General features: G+C 43.3%; 3 protein-coding genes across 6 annotated transcripts; 2 read left to right on the top strand and 1 right to left on the bottom strand.

Annotated features, from left to right (window-relative positions):
* Nucleotides 1–29: 29 nt before the first annotated feature.
* On the top strand, nt 30–1,216 carry CG8778 (uncharacterized protein). The gene is made up of 2 exons (NM_136961.3): nt 30–433; nt 497–1,216. Exons 1-2 carry the CDS (start codon nt 112–114, stop codon nt 1,072–1,074), a joined length of 900 nt encoding a protein of 299 aa, NP_610805.1. The 5' UTR covers nt 30–111; the 3' UTR covers nt 1,075–1,216.
* A 3,076-nt stretch (nt 1,217–4,292) lies between these two features.
* CG8785 (uncharacterized protein) lies at nt 4,293–11,827 on the top strand. 2 transcript variants are annotated; one of them, NM_136960.3, is made up of 5 exons: nt 4,293–4,641; nt 8,531–8,640; nt 9,133–9,364; nt 10,356–10,477; nt 10,534–11,827. In NM_136960.3, the coding sequence occupies exons 2-5, from the start codon at nt 8,531–8,533 to the stop codon at nt 11,492–11,494; spliced, it is 1,425 nt and encodes a 474-aa protein (NP_610804.1). In that variant the 5' UTR covers nt 4,293–4,641; the 3' UTR covers nt 11,495–11,827. The 2 variants fall into 2 exon arrangements, with proteins under 2 accessions (NP_610804.1, NP_725205.1); NM_165932.2 differs by lacking the exon at nt 4,293–4,641 and adding an exon at nt 7,376–7,457.
* Nucleotides 11,828–11,888: 61 nt separating this feature from the next.
* On the bottom strand, nt 11,889–15,846 carry Iswi (Imitation SWI). Of its 3 annotated transcripts, none has more exons than NM_165931.2 (7): nt 15,736–15,846; nt 15,527–15,673; nt 15,246–15,463; nt 14,924–15,178; nt 12,747–14,862; nt 12,527–12,687; nt 11,889–12,465 (listed from the first exon to the last, which is right to left on the bottom strand). In NM_165931.2, the coding sequence occupies exons 2-7, from the start codon at nt 15,572–15,574 to the stop codon at nt 12,180–12,182; spliced, it is 3,084 nt and encodes a 1,027-aa protein (NP_725204.1). In that variant the 5' UTR covers nt 15,575–15,673; nt 15,736–15,846; the 3' UTR covers nt 11,889–12,179. The 3 variants fall into 3 exon arrangements, with proteins under 3 accessions (NP_725204.1, NP_725203.1, NP_523719.1); NM_165930.2 differs by having other exon boundaries at nt 15,780–15,846; NM_078995.2 differs by having other exon boundaries at nt 15,527–15,846.
* Between the last annotated feature and the right edge of the window lie 230 nt (nt 15,847–16,076).

Here is a 16,076-nt window from a genome sequence, read left to right as displayed (position 1 = left end):
GTGGCTTTAAGCTTTTGTCAGCACCAGCGGCAACAGCTGTTTTCTGCCGGTCGTTTTATAATCAGCTTATTGCCTTTTCTTGCTTTCTTTTTATCTGTTTTCAACGTTAAAATGTCAATGTTAATAAAAAGAGCGTCTGGTTTAGCTCGACAGTTAGCCCGGCCACTTGTTGCATCACGTAATTTGGCGTCGGCAGCGCCCTATGGCGATGGAACTGAAGTTCTCGTGGAGCGTTTGGATGGAGCTCGGCAGGGTATCTCAGTTATTGGCCTAAACCGACCAGCAGCAAAGAATTCCTTTAGCCGGGGAATGGTGGAGACCTTCAACGATGTCCTGGAAGATATAAAGAAGGATAATGGATCGAGGGTGGTTGTATTGAGGAGTCTGAGCCCTGGAATCTTCTGTGCCGGAGCGGATTTGAAAGAGCGAAAAGGTTAATCCTTAAATATTTTACATCCCTGTGATAAAGCTAACTTATCTTATACATATATCCCAGGCATGACTCCCGAGGAAGCCACCGAATTTGTAAAAGAGCTCAGGGGACTGCTTATTGCCATTGAGCAGCTGCCCATGCCGGTAATCGCCGCTGTGGATGGAGCTGCTCTCGGCGGAGGTCTGGAAATGGCTCTGGCCTGTGACATCCGGACTGCTGCTAGCGACACGAAGATGGGTCTGGTGGAGACAAGGTTAGCCATCATACCAGGAGCTGGTGGCACCCAAAGACTGCCCCGCATTCTGTCCCCTGCTCTGGCCAAAGAACTCATTTTCACGGCACGAGTGTTTAACGGAGCAGAGGCGAAAGATCTGGGTCTGGTTAACCATGTAGTGAAACAGAACGAAACCCAGGATGCCGCCTATCAGCAGGCACTTAAATTGGCAGAGGAAATTCTCCCGAATGGGCCAGTGGGCGTGCGAATGGCCAAACTGGCCATTGACAAGGGCATGCAGGTGGACCTGGCCACCGGCTACTCCATCGAAGAGATCTGCTACTCGCAGGTGATACCCACTAAGGATCGTTTGGAGGGACTCGCTGCCTTTGCCGAGAAGCGGAAGCCCGTCTACAAGGGGGAGTAAATAGATATCGTGCCACTCCCCTAACGTTAAGCTGAAAATTGCATTTATTATTTAACCTGTTACTGTTGTAGAAACACTTAAGCGGCAAAGTCCAGTTCAATTGTTTTTATTAAAAGCATTCGATCCTATCGAGCTGCCAAATAACTTGAATGACGCTAATTGTAGCTAAACAATTTTTAATACCTGTGATGACGCATCTCAATTTAGACATGGGTGGGAATACTAATTACAGGCATTAAAAACGACCGATCGACATACACTCCTATTTGCATTACATGAATTCGCCCAGCATAGAACTGCAAATTAGATGCAAGGTTCAGCTTGATAGTTCTGTCGTCGAACTATGCGGAAATCGGAATTTCTTGAGAATCCCAGAGTTAGAAACTTTCTATTGTCATGCGAGCTGAGTGTGATTGCATGGCAAATCAACCTACAAGTGGCAGTTTTTATTACCAGATGAGTGTGCCTTCGTTTGTCATTTGTAAAACAGGTAATTTGCATGCTGCAAATATTTGTATTACAGGGCGTGCCCCGCCACACTTATTGTGTTTTTGGGGCCTGCCCAAACAACTGGGTTCTGTCACCTGGAGCAACAAGACACAAAACAGGCGCTAAATAAATTCACTTTGTGGAGCCGCCGTTTAAGATTTAACCGGTTAGTCAAGGAAGTTGTCACGCGGATGACTGGGAGCGCGCACCCCCACTAGCCCAGATTTTGGTTGCGAATCTAAATTGCGTCACCATCTCACCTCCATTCATGATCGAATTTCGCGCCTGTGGCCGTTAAATAAAAATGCGTCGCGGGTGTTTGACATCGGGCAAGGTCAGTTTCGTTGGCAGAAGCTGTGTATATCCGAAATGTAGGAATCTAAATCCAAAATCTCAACCGGCAAGCTGCGCAGTGTGCATATTAATTAGTCAATTAATTAATTACTCAGTGCTCGATGCGTCCATTTCGTACCGAGTTGACCCCAAGACATGACGAGAAGGCAGATCCGGAAGACAATTGCGGAAGCAAATCAATTATTTATTGTTTTGACTCGTTATTATGAACGATAATCAGCACACACACACACAATGTGGTTTGGGCGTGAATTTCTCGACGGGAGTACGTTAAATTTCCATTTGCTCAAGCTCGATCAGTTGGTCAGATATATGAATGCCAGTACAATACGATGCGCATTGTAATGAGGCAGGGAAGTGGAAGCGGAATCCGGTGACAAGAGGCCTTAAGTATCTTTTCAAGCGAGGGGGATTTTTCTGATTTAACTTTTTCCAGGTATTTGAATTCGTGCTTGAGCTGCCGCTTGAAAATTAATTAGATTGATGACACGCAGTTTTAAGGCTGCAAAATGGCCAAAATGTATATCAGATGAGTGGGAAATCCCACCCCCCGGTAGCCGGTAATTTCTTAAGCACTTAAGAGGACACATTCAGAATCGATAGTTCTCCATTAAGGCGGTACAACTTTATCAGGCTCAACGAAGATTGTCAATACAGAGACAGCTGCGGTAGTAAATGTTTTCCGAATTCCACATCGATAAGGAATCGTAGTGTCAATATTGCAGCGGCTATAGACTAAGTACTTGACCTGCTTCAAAAGGGTTTCAGGTCTCGTTCATCGCAGAACCTTTTAGCTTATCAGTCCATCAGCCTTCCAAGGCTTCCACATGTCGTATACGCAACGTGCAGTTGTCTTGCGTCAATAGAAAACCTTGTTAAACAATACAACACGGCTCGTACATCATACTTTATCAATTGGTGTTCTGCAATTAAAGATACGCCGTTTACAATATCCACAGCCCGGCACAACTATATCCAATAAACTCCTGAGATATAATCGCAATTCCCGAACTCGCTTGTCTAACCAATACTTAATTACGCCATTGGCCCTAAACTGCCTCCAGATTTAGTGCCCCCATAAATCAGCGACAAACTCACAATCGATTTGGCTCAACTCTGTTTGAACTCGTCGAATTCGGAATGCACATCACGTGAAAAATGCATTTTGTCTACAGCATTTGCCGTGCCGCTTAAAATTTTCCACTGTCCCACTGACGCCGCAAACTAACTAAGCAAACAAAACCGATCGTTTTTTCATATTTTATGGTTAGACAACAAAACCAGCTAACAAGGGGAGCTGGCTACTTGAAACAAGTCAATCGCTAAGCTCCGTCTAAAAGAAAAGCCTCCAAGGCAGCACTAAGTGATTGTTAGGAGGGGGCCAACTGTAAAATGGGGGGTATTGGCTATGGAGCTCAAAAAGAGCTGCATGGTGTCGCGCATTCTTGAGCTGCCTATCGGGGACTTATAACTTTATTACACTTATAAAATTATTAAGTTATTACTTTTGATATAATTCTAATAATAGTCACTTAAATTCCTATAATTGGCTTTTGTTGGCTAATTACAAAATAATAATACCACTAGTTCCTTTCTCAGAACTTGTAAAAGTTCTTAGTTTCAAAAGATTGATCTTTAAGTGCAATTGTTCTTGTGTTCTGAACTTCATTATAAAGCATATATTCCATTAAGCTTTTTTGTGCAGCTTAGCTGCTGCAGTTGATTGATAGATATCGTTATCTGTGAAGAATACAGGGTGATTCGATTTCCTTAACAATTAAGAGTAATCAGCGTAGAGGCGATCGCCCCCAAAAGTATGCCTAAACTCTGGACGGGGACTTGGGAATTTTCCCGAAATGGAATGGAATCAGATAAGCAGTATGTGTTCGTAAGCCAAACAAATCCAATTCGACAAAGTAGCACCCACATACAGCAGATAAGAATCCCGCTCCTAACAACATAATATATTGCGCTTGCACTCTGGGCACCCAGTTATCCTCATCCGTCGAATACACCGATCCTCCTCCACCTCCTCCGCGGCCACACGGCGTATGAGTAATGGAGCGAGGCAGACTTGTCTGGCCGTCGGATGCCCAATGCTGTGTGATCTGTAGAAAGCACCCATACCCACAGCGCATATATATGTATTTGTTAACCTTTTTGAGAGAGAGGCCGACTTCGCCCCACCTGCGTCACGGTAACGTTTATTGTCCATTGCGCTAATTGCACGAACCAAAGCCAAAACGCCTTCGTCTCCGAGCTTCGCTGGGATGTGGGAACACACAAACGCACAATATCTCTGTGTGTGTCTGGCCGGGTTTATAGCCGCTCTGGCGACGCCACCGGAGCAACAAATTAAAGCACAAACATTGGCTTAATATCAGTCACTAAGCGATCGTCCGACAGTTAACAACAAATCGTCAGCGATCAGGGATTAAAATCAAAAACGAAGAGAGCGCGCGCGAATTTCGTAAATCCTTGCAACACCCGAGCAGGTGTTAAAAATTAAATAATTAAACAAGCAAATGGTTAAACAGTGTTGATTGCTACTGCAAATTCTGGCCTTATAATCGCACCGCCGAGCACATCCGTCATTAACGCGACTGTGTGAAAAACTCACTTTTTCGGCGTCAATGTCGAGGAGAAACGATTGGATCGGGCAATTAATATAATTTCTCTATAATTTCGCATCAAAGTTCGCAGCGAACTAAATCGGTCCAAAAGGTAATATTATTGTGCTTTGGGCAAATGATTTGTTTGTTTACACGGCGCTTTTCGTGTTAATGTGCCCCAATTATTTATAATTAATGCCCGCACATCAAATGAGTTATCAGGCATATTTATCGGATGCATGTGACAATAAAAGGAAGTGGCTTTAACTTAGAAATCTTCGATCGGAGAACCCCCATTTAGTTTCAATTGGCCCATTGTGAGTGGGAAAAATCATTGTGCCCCCTATTTTTTTGTTGCGGTGATAAGCGTCAAATTGGATGTCATAAAAGATTATTGGCTCAGTTTTATCTTGACGGCTACCTTACAGTTCCACTACTCACGGTACAATAAACCGGGCGTTTAATTCAGATTCTCGAAATAAAAATAAACAAAAAAAAAAACACCTTTTGACAACCCGCCCAAACAGTTGTCATTTCAAGTCCGCACATTATCACATCATCGTTAATATATAATATGGTTAATGCCCGAAAGTTGAATAATCAGATAGATAGCTGCAAGTTCAGCACTACAAAGCTGTCGAGCTGTCCCATCAATTATGCCACTCAGGCTCATACGTTTTGCATATCGAAAGTGGGTGCGATAAGGTCGTGGGAGGCAGTTTCCAGCCAATCCACCTTACAACGCGAGATCGCCTGACACTGGGCTCCTTTCCCAGCTCGCAACTCCCCCGGGTACTGAAAGAAATTTGTGAAGTTGAAGTTGTATCTTTTAAGTTACGCAAATTTAGGAAACATTTATATAAACAGATAATAAATTAGGATCCAATTAGGATAACTTTAACTTAAGAAACTGTTTAAAAGTTAATGATCTTATATTCGAAATTAGTTTTAGAAAACTTGAAAAAACATTACAAAAAAATGCAAACTACTTTGCAATTGTTGCTTAACTGTTACTTCCTTTAGTAATTAAACTGATCTGTGATAATTCAATAAGCTTCAAATTTATTATAAAATGGGCTACAGATATTTCTCTCAGTGTTTTTGGGGCCTAATGAATGATATTGACAGTCTGTCAGGACGGTCAACGCTTTTGCTCACTGCCTCTTCTTGCGGCACGTGAAGCGAACGCACAAGCAAAACAAAAGCAGCAAAAAAGCGAAACAAAGACGAAGCAAAACAAAACTGAAAACTGGTAACAAAACGGCAACAAAAAGGCTGTCTTGGCTTTAATGGAATGCATTGACCCAAAAGAGATCCCACTCGAAATGCCATTCAAAAAGTCGGCATCCAATTAAAGGTACTTAAGGCGGTGCTCGAGAATTGGCAGGGAGAAATTCCTATAGCCACGAAATACCCACCCATTTCAGGTGTACGCAGTTTTTTGCGGTTTATGCAACAGATGGGAAGGCCGTTTGCTTATGGAAGCAGGTCAGGGTATAATGCAGTTAATACTGGAGTATACAGCTTCGATAAGGCAAAACCGGAGATAAAGGTCGTGTTTTGTAAGCCATAAACCTTGCTGAGAAGGAATAATACACAGGGCAATCTGCTCGATCAAAACAGCATCTTTTTTTGAAAATTCTCCAACGAATTCAGGTCAACATCCGAAAAGCCGCACCTACCGCACATGGCTTTTATCGTTTGACGTAGTATTTTTCAATTAAGATTGTATAAATCTCAATATAATTGTTTGTGTAAACATTTGCATCCAAATCTTTCGTGTTCCGTTTCGCTCATTAGGAGAAAACCCCCAAAACCCAAGAAGTTAGTTGCTGTGCCAGGGCACCAAATCTTTCTTAATGGCCAATTAACACCCAAATCGAAGACTAAATACATACATACGAACTGCGATGACGCACTTGATGCGATCCTTTATTAAATTATAGTTCAAATGGCGTAACTAATTAATGTAATTGGCCATAAAGCGAATATGGCGACAGTTTTGGGATCGACTAGGAAAAATAATCAATGTCCGAATGTCCCGATATGATTGATATGATGATATGAAATGGGGCCCCCCAGTAACTGGAACCCAATTAGAAGTCGATCATAAAGATTTAGCGTTTCGATTTATCGATTTGTGCGCCCCACATAAAAGGCAATCGTATTGGGTAAACAACAAATAATGTCCGATCAAAAGATATTTAGGGCCTTCCAAGTCGCAAATCAACGGGTTGCTCTCTTTATATAAGAATTAAAGCTATGGTATACTAAGTATTACTGACCGCTAATCTTATCGGTACACAGATAATATTGATAATAATAACGCGTTCCTTCACGATTAGTGGTCATTAAACGTAATTATTTGATTTCCTAGATCGTAATTAGCCATCAAGGGTCTATAGATATAGATTCGCATAATAGCTAATTACTATCATTTGAAACGAGCTGCCTTAAATCAATGAACTAGTACATCATTGATAGGCAGAGCACTCTTGATTTCAGTTCCAATTCCCTCGTGGTCAGCAAATCAGTTAACTGGATTGAGTTCTAGTCTCTCGGATTCCCGATGGGTTCGGTTCTTTTCGGCTTGGTTCGGTCGCGATAAGGTGGTTATCAGTTGATAATTGATTTTAAAGGCAGCTTCAGGTTTTTTTTTATTTATTTCTATTGGCTGTGAATGTGGCATGCTGCGGGCATTTGTTGTTTATTGATTGTTGTAGCCTGTCTTGCTTTAAGTCGTTATCATATCTGGACATTATTATTATTTCGACGCTTACCGACACTTTTCGGCGCCGTAGCCCCCGAGCCCAGAAACCTTTCCCATTGGCCTGGCCAACCGATCGTTCAGTTGCTTTTGGCCAGAGGACGAGTTCGGTCCTCCTTTGCTCCGAATAACTTTTTCGATCCGAATATCCTAGCTGAAATGTAAGTAGCCGGAAACGTGATGTTACGTATATACTTATCGCGTCTTTGAAACCAATCAAGGGATTACGAGTTTTTCAAGCAAAGAGAACCTGTTGTTTAATTATAAATATTGTACACTAATTTAAACGTTTCGTCAAAAATGCATGACTAAGTACGATGTGTTGTTCTGTATAATTTCTACCAACTTGAAGTTAAACTTCATTAACTTTGCGGGAAAAATCGAAAACAATGATACTGGCACAATTTGGAAAATTTTCCATTCCTCTAAGACTTTATGATCGATCGAAGTTAAGAATGCCATTCGAATGGAGATAGTAATCACAGTAGTATCTTATTTAATTACGGATGAATTAATTCATTTGATTAAGACTAAGTAGTTCAATTTTAACCAAATTTGATTAGCTAAGAATTCAAGCATGTGACCCCTCGTTTATTGGTTGTTAAACATTCCATTGTCAACCAATTTGTGGCCTTCAATACCATTAGTATTTTCATAGTGCTACAATAAAAGTTTCATAAATTTTAAAGAAGACGGTGCGCGCCATAAATACAAATAAATCGAAGATTAAGCTAATCTAGGTTCAAAGAATACGCTCGAAGTGGATCAGCTGCCGCGAAAGAACGTCAAGTATTTCCCAAAGGAATGAATCAGCTCAATAGGAAAAATAGGTGGTGACTACTATATGGACGCTGATTTAGGGTCCGATTATATGGCCGAATTACAAGCGCTTTTAGGGCACCATAAAGCTGCATTTTATGAACGAAGTGCCATTGTTGTTTATTTGCTCGACCCCACTCCCAGCTCCATTCTTAGCCAGTTGCGATAACGATCGGCCAGTGCCAGAAATCTCTTTGCTAAGGCAATTCTAATACTCGAATGTTTCCAAGAGACGATAAGATACGCCTGGCTTGTGCCTAGCAACCCTTGAACGGATCAACCCAAGCCTTAAATGGCCAACGCAAGCGAATCTCGTGCTTCCTTTCGCCGATAAAGCCCGTTCGTGTGGGGCCGATCAATCAAGTGTGCTAATTTCATTAAACACCAATCGATCCACGATTATTTACGCTTCCAGATGGCAGATAACAAGGGATTTACCCCCGATGGACAGGAATCCCTGCCATCGGCGCCAACAGTCGAGAACCCGCCTCCATACACCAACGCAATTAATGACTTCAACTCGAAGTGAGTACGCCCAGCTTTATGTTCGCATTTGATTGAATTTGACCCATATTAAGTTATTTTTTTTTAAACTTTACTTACATTTGAAAGTCCCTAAAACGTACAAATGGTCCTCCTTTCATTTAACAAATATCATTAATGGATAACTTAATAGATGATAAAACAACATTATTCCCGTTCTATATAGTAAATTTAAATAAGTAATTTTTGATTTTATGTTTATTGTTCGAGACTCTTAAGTTTAATTCAGATAACAATTTTATAACAAGCTTATCATTGTCCTTTTAAATAAGGTATAATGAAGGAAATATGTAAAAAGGAAAACAGGACATAAAATTAATAAAGTTTTCAAATTCTTTCACAGTAAATGAATATAAAATTATTTAACACCATAGAAATGGATGTGAATTTAATACATTTCTGGAAAAAATATAAATATAGATATATGTTTGATAGAATGCATAGTTAATACTTTCTCACCTTTTTTTTTCGCAGAGCCAACTTGACGGAAAAAGAGCTTTCCCTCACGGATGATCCCTACCATCCCTTCGAGCACCGCGATCCCAATGGAGCCAGTGCCGGCGGCGCTTTGGCGCACTTGCTCAAGAGTTCCTTGGGCACGGGCATTCTGGCCATGCCCATGGCATTCCACAATGCCGGTCTGGCCTTTGGAATGGCCATGACGCTGATCGTTGGATTCCTCTGCACCCATTGCGTGCATATATTGGTAAGCTAAGTGGCCACAAATTTAGCACCTGATTTTCGTTGTTGACTCAAGCAATTTACGACAGACAGCAGCCAGACCAGGTGAGCCGCATAATCCACGGCTGACGTATGTAGTTCCCTGAGTCTTAAGTAGTTCAAGGTGCCCAATCAATGGAGCCAATGAATCAATCGTACCTAGTGCCCAGATAAGCGTACTGCAACGGCCAGTCCAATCGTTGCACGTGTCTCAAAAACCAAGTCCAGTCCCACTTGTTCTTATCGCCGAAGATACAATGTGCGATTGTTGTAGCTTTACGACTTCCATTTCCGATCCTCGCGAATCCCTAAAAACGTAATTTCCCAGAATTAGCTGCACTCCAAATTTCCAGACATCAGGGATCGCGTGCCAAAACATTGCGTAAATCAAGCAAATGTTTCTCGGAAAGTCCAAGTCACCGATCATCCATTGGTTATAAATAAAAAATGCTAGCGTACTCTATAATTTAGCCACTCGAGTTAGCAGATTTATGGCATTTGGATTTTGACAGTCATTTTGGAACTTCTCAAGTGCTTAGCTGCGATCATTTAGATTTACTATTTTTTGATATATATTCCTAGTTAAAAATGTTCTTAATTTGATAAGCCGGCTACTTCCTCACTTCAACTTCATTTGATTTACAATTAACATATGATGACGTAATACTTTATAATCGCTTTCCGCTTAGGGAATAATAAACTGCATCCTCATAAGCTTTAGATTATCTCTAAAGTGGAAGTCAAGTCTCTAAGATTAATACTATATCTTAATTTTGAAGTAGTATTATTTATTTAGACTTAAAACTTAGTGATAACCTTAGCCTATTTGTTTAAACTGCAATAAATTTCTATTTGATTAATGGAGTAGAAGCTTAGAGTTCAATAAATTGCTGTCTATATTATAAATCACCTTTTTCAATGCTTTAATGAATCCTATTAACTAACGACGTTCCAACATTTTTTATTCATTCTTGCAGGTTAAAACTTCGCATGACATTTGCAGGGATGCCAAGGTTTCGGCTCTGGGATTTGCTGAGACAGCTGAGAAGGTCTTCGAGTACGGACCCAAGGGAATGCGACCCTACTCGAATTTCGCCAAGTGAGTAAAGCTTACAGGAGATGATCCCTAATGCTAATCTATTTAAAAATCTCCAGGCAATTTGTGGATATCGGACTGATGGCCACCTACTATGCTGCGGCATGTGTATATATCGTATTTATTGCGACATCCTTCCACGATGTCATTAACTATGATTTGAAGATCAACTGGGATGTGCGTATTTACATTGCCCTAACCGTGATCCCCTGTCTGCTTATCGGTCAGATCCGTGACCTGAAGTGGCTGGTGCCATTCTCCATGATGGCCAACATCTTCATTGTGGTCACATTCGCGATCACGCTGTATTACATGTTCGACGAGCCGCTGGTTTACTCCGACAAGCCACTGATCGCCAAGGCTGCCCATATTCCACTCTTTTTCGCCACCGTGATCTTTGCGATGGAGGGCATCGGTGTTGTGATGCCCGTGGAAAACTCGATGAGGAAGCCCCAGCATTTCTTGGGATGCCCCGGCGTGCTTAACATTGCTATGGTCACTGTGGTCTCGCTCTATGCCATCATCGGATTCTTTGGATATGTGCGATTTGGCGACCAGGTGCGAGGCAGCATCACGCTGAATCTGCCGGAAGGCGCCTGGCTGGGCGATACGGCCAAGCTCCTGATGGCCGTGGCCATCCTGTTCACCTTTGGCCTGCAGTTCTATGTGCCCAACGAGATCCTCTGGCGCAAGATCAGTCACAAGTTCAGTCCCGAGAAGCACAATATTACACAGATTCTGCTGCGCAGCGGCATTATCCTGCTTAGCGGTGGTGTAGCTGCTGCTATCCCCAACCTGGAACCCTTCATCAGTCTGGTGGGTGCCGTGTTCTTCTCGCTGCTGGGCATCTTTGTGCCCAGTTTCGTGGAGACCGTCTATCTGTGGCCCGACCGCCTGGGCGTGTGCAAGTGGAAGCTGGTCAAGAACATCTTCCTGGGCGTGTTCTCCATTCTTGCCCTGGTTGCTGGTGCCGTCGCCAGCATCAACGAGATCATCGAAATGTATAGCGACGACGACTAAGGATTCGATATGTATGGGTTCAACCTTCAAACAGAGACGTAGTATTACACTAGATGCAGGTAGCTCCAACAATGGAAGCGCGATGAAAGACAAGTATGAGTTCAAAAAGCAGGCGAAGCCCACATTCACATCAGACCCAACTTATGGCCATGTTGAACATGGTCAAGCGGCTCGGATGCCAAATTGCCGATGCCGTTGACTGCATGAACAAGATGATATTAAGTTTAAGTGCCCTGTTACACAAACTAAGCAGCAATTCATAGAATTTATATATGTTATTACGTTAAGTTGCTCAGCATTCCAAAACATAAAGCGAACAGTACCAAAACATTCAATATGTCGCCTTTTACTTACGGGGAATCCACCTCTGAATATAAAGTGAAACAATCTGTATGCTGTGTTGATTTATATAAATATAATGATTATAGTCTTAGAACACAATACAATTATTTGGAATAGAATACAGCGGCACGCAATAGTAATGTAGTCGGATGTGTAGGCGGGTGTTTAAAAAAACTTCAGATTTTGGGGGTGGGGTTGGTGTGATATTGCTTCCGGCGTGAGATATGAACTATTAACTATATAGAGTAAAATATGTTTAAGTAATCGCTTGTCTTAACTATTTAACTGCCTAGTGCTGAGTGTAGAGCCGAATCTCAGAAAAATATCTGTTTGCTTTGTCGCTTTACTTCTTCTTCTTTTTCGAGTTGGAACTGGTTGCCACCACCTCGCTCTTCCGCTTTTGACTGGCCTTCGGTTGGGGCGCGGGTGCTGGAGTGTTCGAGCTGGCACTTCCACTTCCAGCGGACACGCTGCCCTTTGGTGCCTTTTTCTTTTTCTCGGCGCGTTCTTTCTCTTCCAGCTCAATGTTTTCACGTTCAATAAGGGTAATCAACGTGTTGCAGCGACGCTGTAGCTCCAAAGCGGTTCTAGATTTGATGAACCAGTCAAAGCGGAATTGCGGAGAAGCTCTGTAAGAGAACGGAAATGTATAAGGGGTTTACTCATATTTAAAACCAAGTTTTTGCTCACCTTATAGCCGCTCGCAGCTCTTCGTAGACATTCTCCTTGTCAAAGCCCAACTTGTGAAGCATGCATACCAGAAAGCGATCCTCTATTTCAGTGTAATTCTTGCCCTTGTTATTACCATATTGCAGCCGCAACTGATGGAAGGGGGCGCGATACCGCGACATCTACAACAAAAATATATTCATATATATTAAAGATACTCTACAGAAACAATGCTAACTACCTTTTGATCCAAAGCCTTCTTAATAGACAATCGCCGTTGAATCTTGCCCTCTCCACGCTCAATCTGTCCCATTATTCGCTCAATATCCTGCAACTCAGTGCATCGCTCCCAAAACACGGCGTTGTACTCGATAACCTCCTCCGGAGTCTTGCCCTCCACGTCCTTGGCAATGTTGTCAATATCATCCCGACCGTACTTTTCGTTAGCCTTGATGAACTGGTTGAAATCGCGCTTGGTCCAGGCAGTGAAACCCTGTGAGAGTAGATTCTCCTTCTCCTGGATCTCTTCCTCGGTAAGCGGCTCTGCCTCATCGATCTTGCGCTGCTCCTCGCGCTGCACTTTGGTGGCATCCGATCCTAGTTCCGTGTTCTTGGGCACCTTGTAACCAACAGTCTTGCGGAAATAGTAGATTTCCTGGTCGAGCAGCTCAAACAGACGGGGTGGGAAGAACTGAAAGTCCTGAACGATAGGCTGCTTGGGTGGGCGGGGAGCCTTCGGTGCCTTGGGTTCGGAGACACGGAGAGCCTCGCGGAAATAGGCATCCACAGCATAGTTGGCTTTGCGTTCACGCTTCGGTGGCTCGATCCAGTTGCCCAGCGCATTTAGCTTTTGCTTCTCGCGCCAATCCTCACCCTCGAATTGATATACGGAAGAAGTTCCTGCCTCGCCGTTTGTGTCCATTGTGAACGTCCGCAGCGAACTCTCGCCCAGACTGTCCAGTGCTGCCTTTTGCTCGGCCGTCTTGGCCTCACCGCGCTCCAAAATAACATCGATGTCCTCATCGGTAATGTCTGTCTCCTTAGAGCTGAACACTTGGTTAGCTCCAAAACGGATTATATTAAGCATTTCATCCTTGTTCAACTGATTGGAGCGGTTGTCAACCAATCTGCCCCCCTGGATGACCATCTTGTCCAGACGGAGCTTGACCTCTGCTCTCTCCACGATCTTCTCCTCCACTGTACTTTCGGTGATCAGCCGGAAAACGCGCACTTGCTTCTTTTGACCAATACGATGAGCACGATCCATAGCTTGCAAATCCATTTGAGGATTCCAATCCGAGTCGTAAATGATGACAACATCAGCGGTAGCCAAATTGATACCCAAACCACCGGCTCGGGTGGACAACATGAAGAGAAACTTGGCGCTGTTGTCCATGTTAAATTCCTGAATCTGCCTGTTACGATCTTCGTGCGGCGTCTGACCATCCAGGCGGCAATAGTTGTAGTTGCGCCAGTGACAGTAGTCCTCGAGGATATCCAACATCCTCGTCATTTGTGAGAAAATCAACACACGCGATCCCTGCTCTTGGAGCTTGGGCAGCAGCTTGTCCAGAATAGCCATCTTTCCGGAGTTATACACCAAATGCGTGTCCGTGGTGTATGGCGGACCGGGCTCGGCGCCATCAAACAAATATGGGTGGTTGGTGCACTTGCGGAGCTGCATAAGGATGTTCTGCAGTCGCATCTTCTCCACTTTGCCAGCACCGTTCACTACATCAATGTCCTTAAGCAGCACCTTGGTGTACCAGTCGCGTTGCATCTTGGATAGACCCACAAATATTTTCATCTCCTTCTTCGGCTTCAGACGCTTCTCCACTTCGGCCTTTAGACGACGGAGCAGGAAAGGTTTCAGCACGGCATGCAAACGCGTAATCAATGCATCGTCACCCAGGCAGGTGTTCGTGTTGAACCATTCGTCAAAATCCTCTGACGAATTAAACACATCGGGCAGCAGGAAATTAAGCAGGGCCCACAGCTCGTGGAGGTTATTCTGCAGCGGAGTACCCGTGATAAGTAGACGATTAGCGGTCTTAAACTCTCGCAGAATCTCCGACAGCTTCGACTTCTCGTTCTTGATACGATGCGCCTCGTCGATGACCAAATAGCGCCAGTTGAACTTCTTGAATACAGACTTCTCGCGGATACACATCTCATAGGAGGTCACGCAAACGTCCCACTCGCCAGGCATGAGCACATCTCTAATGAAGGTGTTACGGGTGTCCTGGTCACCAATAAGGCAGACGGCTCTGAGGGAAGGACACCACTTTTTAAACTCATTTACCCAATTCTGAAGCGTTGACTTTGGCACGATGACGATGTGTGGTCCAGCTTGATTTCTGCACGCAAATATGGTATTTAGAGATTTCTTTAAAACAATAGATGTTTATGAAAACTCACTTGAAATGCTTGAGGTAACCCAGCAGAGATATGGTCTGCAGGGTCTTTCCTAGACCCATTTCATCGGCCAGAATTCCATTGATACCATTTTCGTAAAGCGAAATCATCCAGTTAAGACCGCGAATCTGGTAGTCACGCATCTCTCCACTTTTGATGTAGGCGGGTGAGGCATCGAAGCGAAAGATCTCCTTGGTGGCCGAGTCTTCCGCCAGCAACTCCTCATCCTCCTCCTGCTCTGTCTTGCGATGACGATGACTGTTTAATACAAAAGTACACCAATAGATAAAGTAGTTGGCTTTTTTATAGGGGGAGTTTAACTCACTCGGCCACATCCTTTTCCTTGTCCTTGTCTTTGATCTTCTTGGGTCTACCCTTAGGCTTCGTGGGACTCTTAGCGCTGTTAGTCATGAAGTGGGTGAATATCTCCGTCTGCTTTAGCAGGAAATCAAAGCGCCTACTGCGATCAGCCTCGATTTTGTTGTCGAACTCAGCCTCCTTTTCACCGGATGAACTGGTGGCCGCATCTGAAGTCGTCTCGTTCTGGCAGAGTTCAGAATATATGTATAGAAGTCCTTAGACAAAGCCTGCTGTATATTAACTTACCGAGTTCTCTTCGGTTGCCTCCACGGCAGCTGTATCTGTTTTGGACATATTTGCAATGCCGGCGTCTGTCTCTAAATGAACTTAATTTTTCCACAAATTTCCCCTCGCCAATCAAGCGTGCTGCACACTGGTGTCGTTTAATGTGAACTGAAAATCGAGTGTGCAACCTGTTAGTTATACTTTCAGTATATAAATAAAAGGCAATTTACACAAAACAATGTTTGTTTCGCTTAAACAAATTGTAAATAATTACATGCGATTTTTTTTAATGAATGGTGGGAAATCTGCGCGTGCTATCGCTAGATTATGCGATGAATGCGCGAAGTTGGCTGCGGCAGCGACGGTGGCGGCAAACAAATCGAGAATACGAACTATCGATAGTTTTGATGGATTACTATGAATGGCAGCACTGGCCGTGTGCCGTTATTATTAGTTTTAGACAAAGCCGTTATTCTGATTAATCAAATAGGTTATCTTTTTAAATTGTTTGCGTTTGTTTAAAAATTATTGCCTAATGTTTAAGTTTGAGATGATGGAATATAGCAGGAAT

Source organism: Drosophila melanogaster, chromosome 2R (assembly GCF_000001215.4).
Source record: "Drosophila melanogaster chromosome 2R".
Classification (NCBI taxonomy): Eukaryota; Metazoa; Arthropoda; class Insecta; order Diptera; family Drosophilidae; genus Drosophila; species Drosophila melanogaster.
This window is presented reverse-complemented; position numbering and strand designations above follow the sequence as displayed.

Bases quoted from the DNA above. Each gene is read 5' to 3' on its own strand.
- CG8785 (NM_136960.3), top strand. From the start codon at position 8,531: ATGGCAGATAACAAGGGATTTACCCCCGATGGACAGGAATCCCTGCCA. The intron at 8,641-9,132 runs GTGAGTACGCCC...TTTTTTTCGCAG, and splicing joins ATTAATGACTTCAACTCGAA to AGCCAACTTGACGGAAAAAG. The intron at 9,365-10,355 runs GTAAGCTAAGTG...TCATTCTTGCAG, and splicing joins CCCATTGCGTGCATATATTG to GTTAAAACTTCGCATGACAT.
- Iswi (NM_078995.2), bottom strand. From the start codon at position 15,574: ATGTCCAAAACAGATACAGCTGCCGTGGAGGCAACCGAAGAGAACTCG. The intron at 14,863-14,923 runs GTGAGTTTTCAT...ATTTGCGTGCAG, and splicing joins GGTTACCTCAAGCATTTCAA to AAATCAAGCTGGACCACACA. The intron at 12,688-12,746 runs GTAGTTAGCATT...TTTTTGTTGTAG, and splicing joins AGAAGGCTTTGGATCAAAAG to ATGTCGCGGTATCGCGCCCC.
- CG8778 (NM_136961.3), top strand. From the start codon at position 112: ATGTCAATGTTAATAAAAAGAGCGTCTGGTTTAGCTCGACAGTTAGCC. The intron at 434-496 runs GTTAATCCTTAA...CATATATCCCAG, and splicing joins GGATTTGAAAGAGCGAAAAG to GCATGACTCCCGAGGAAGCC.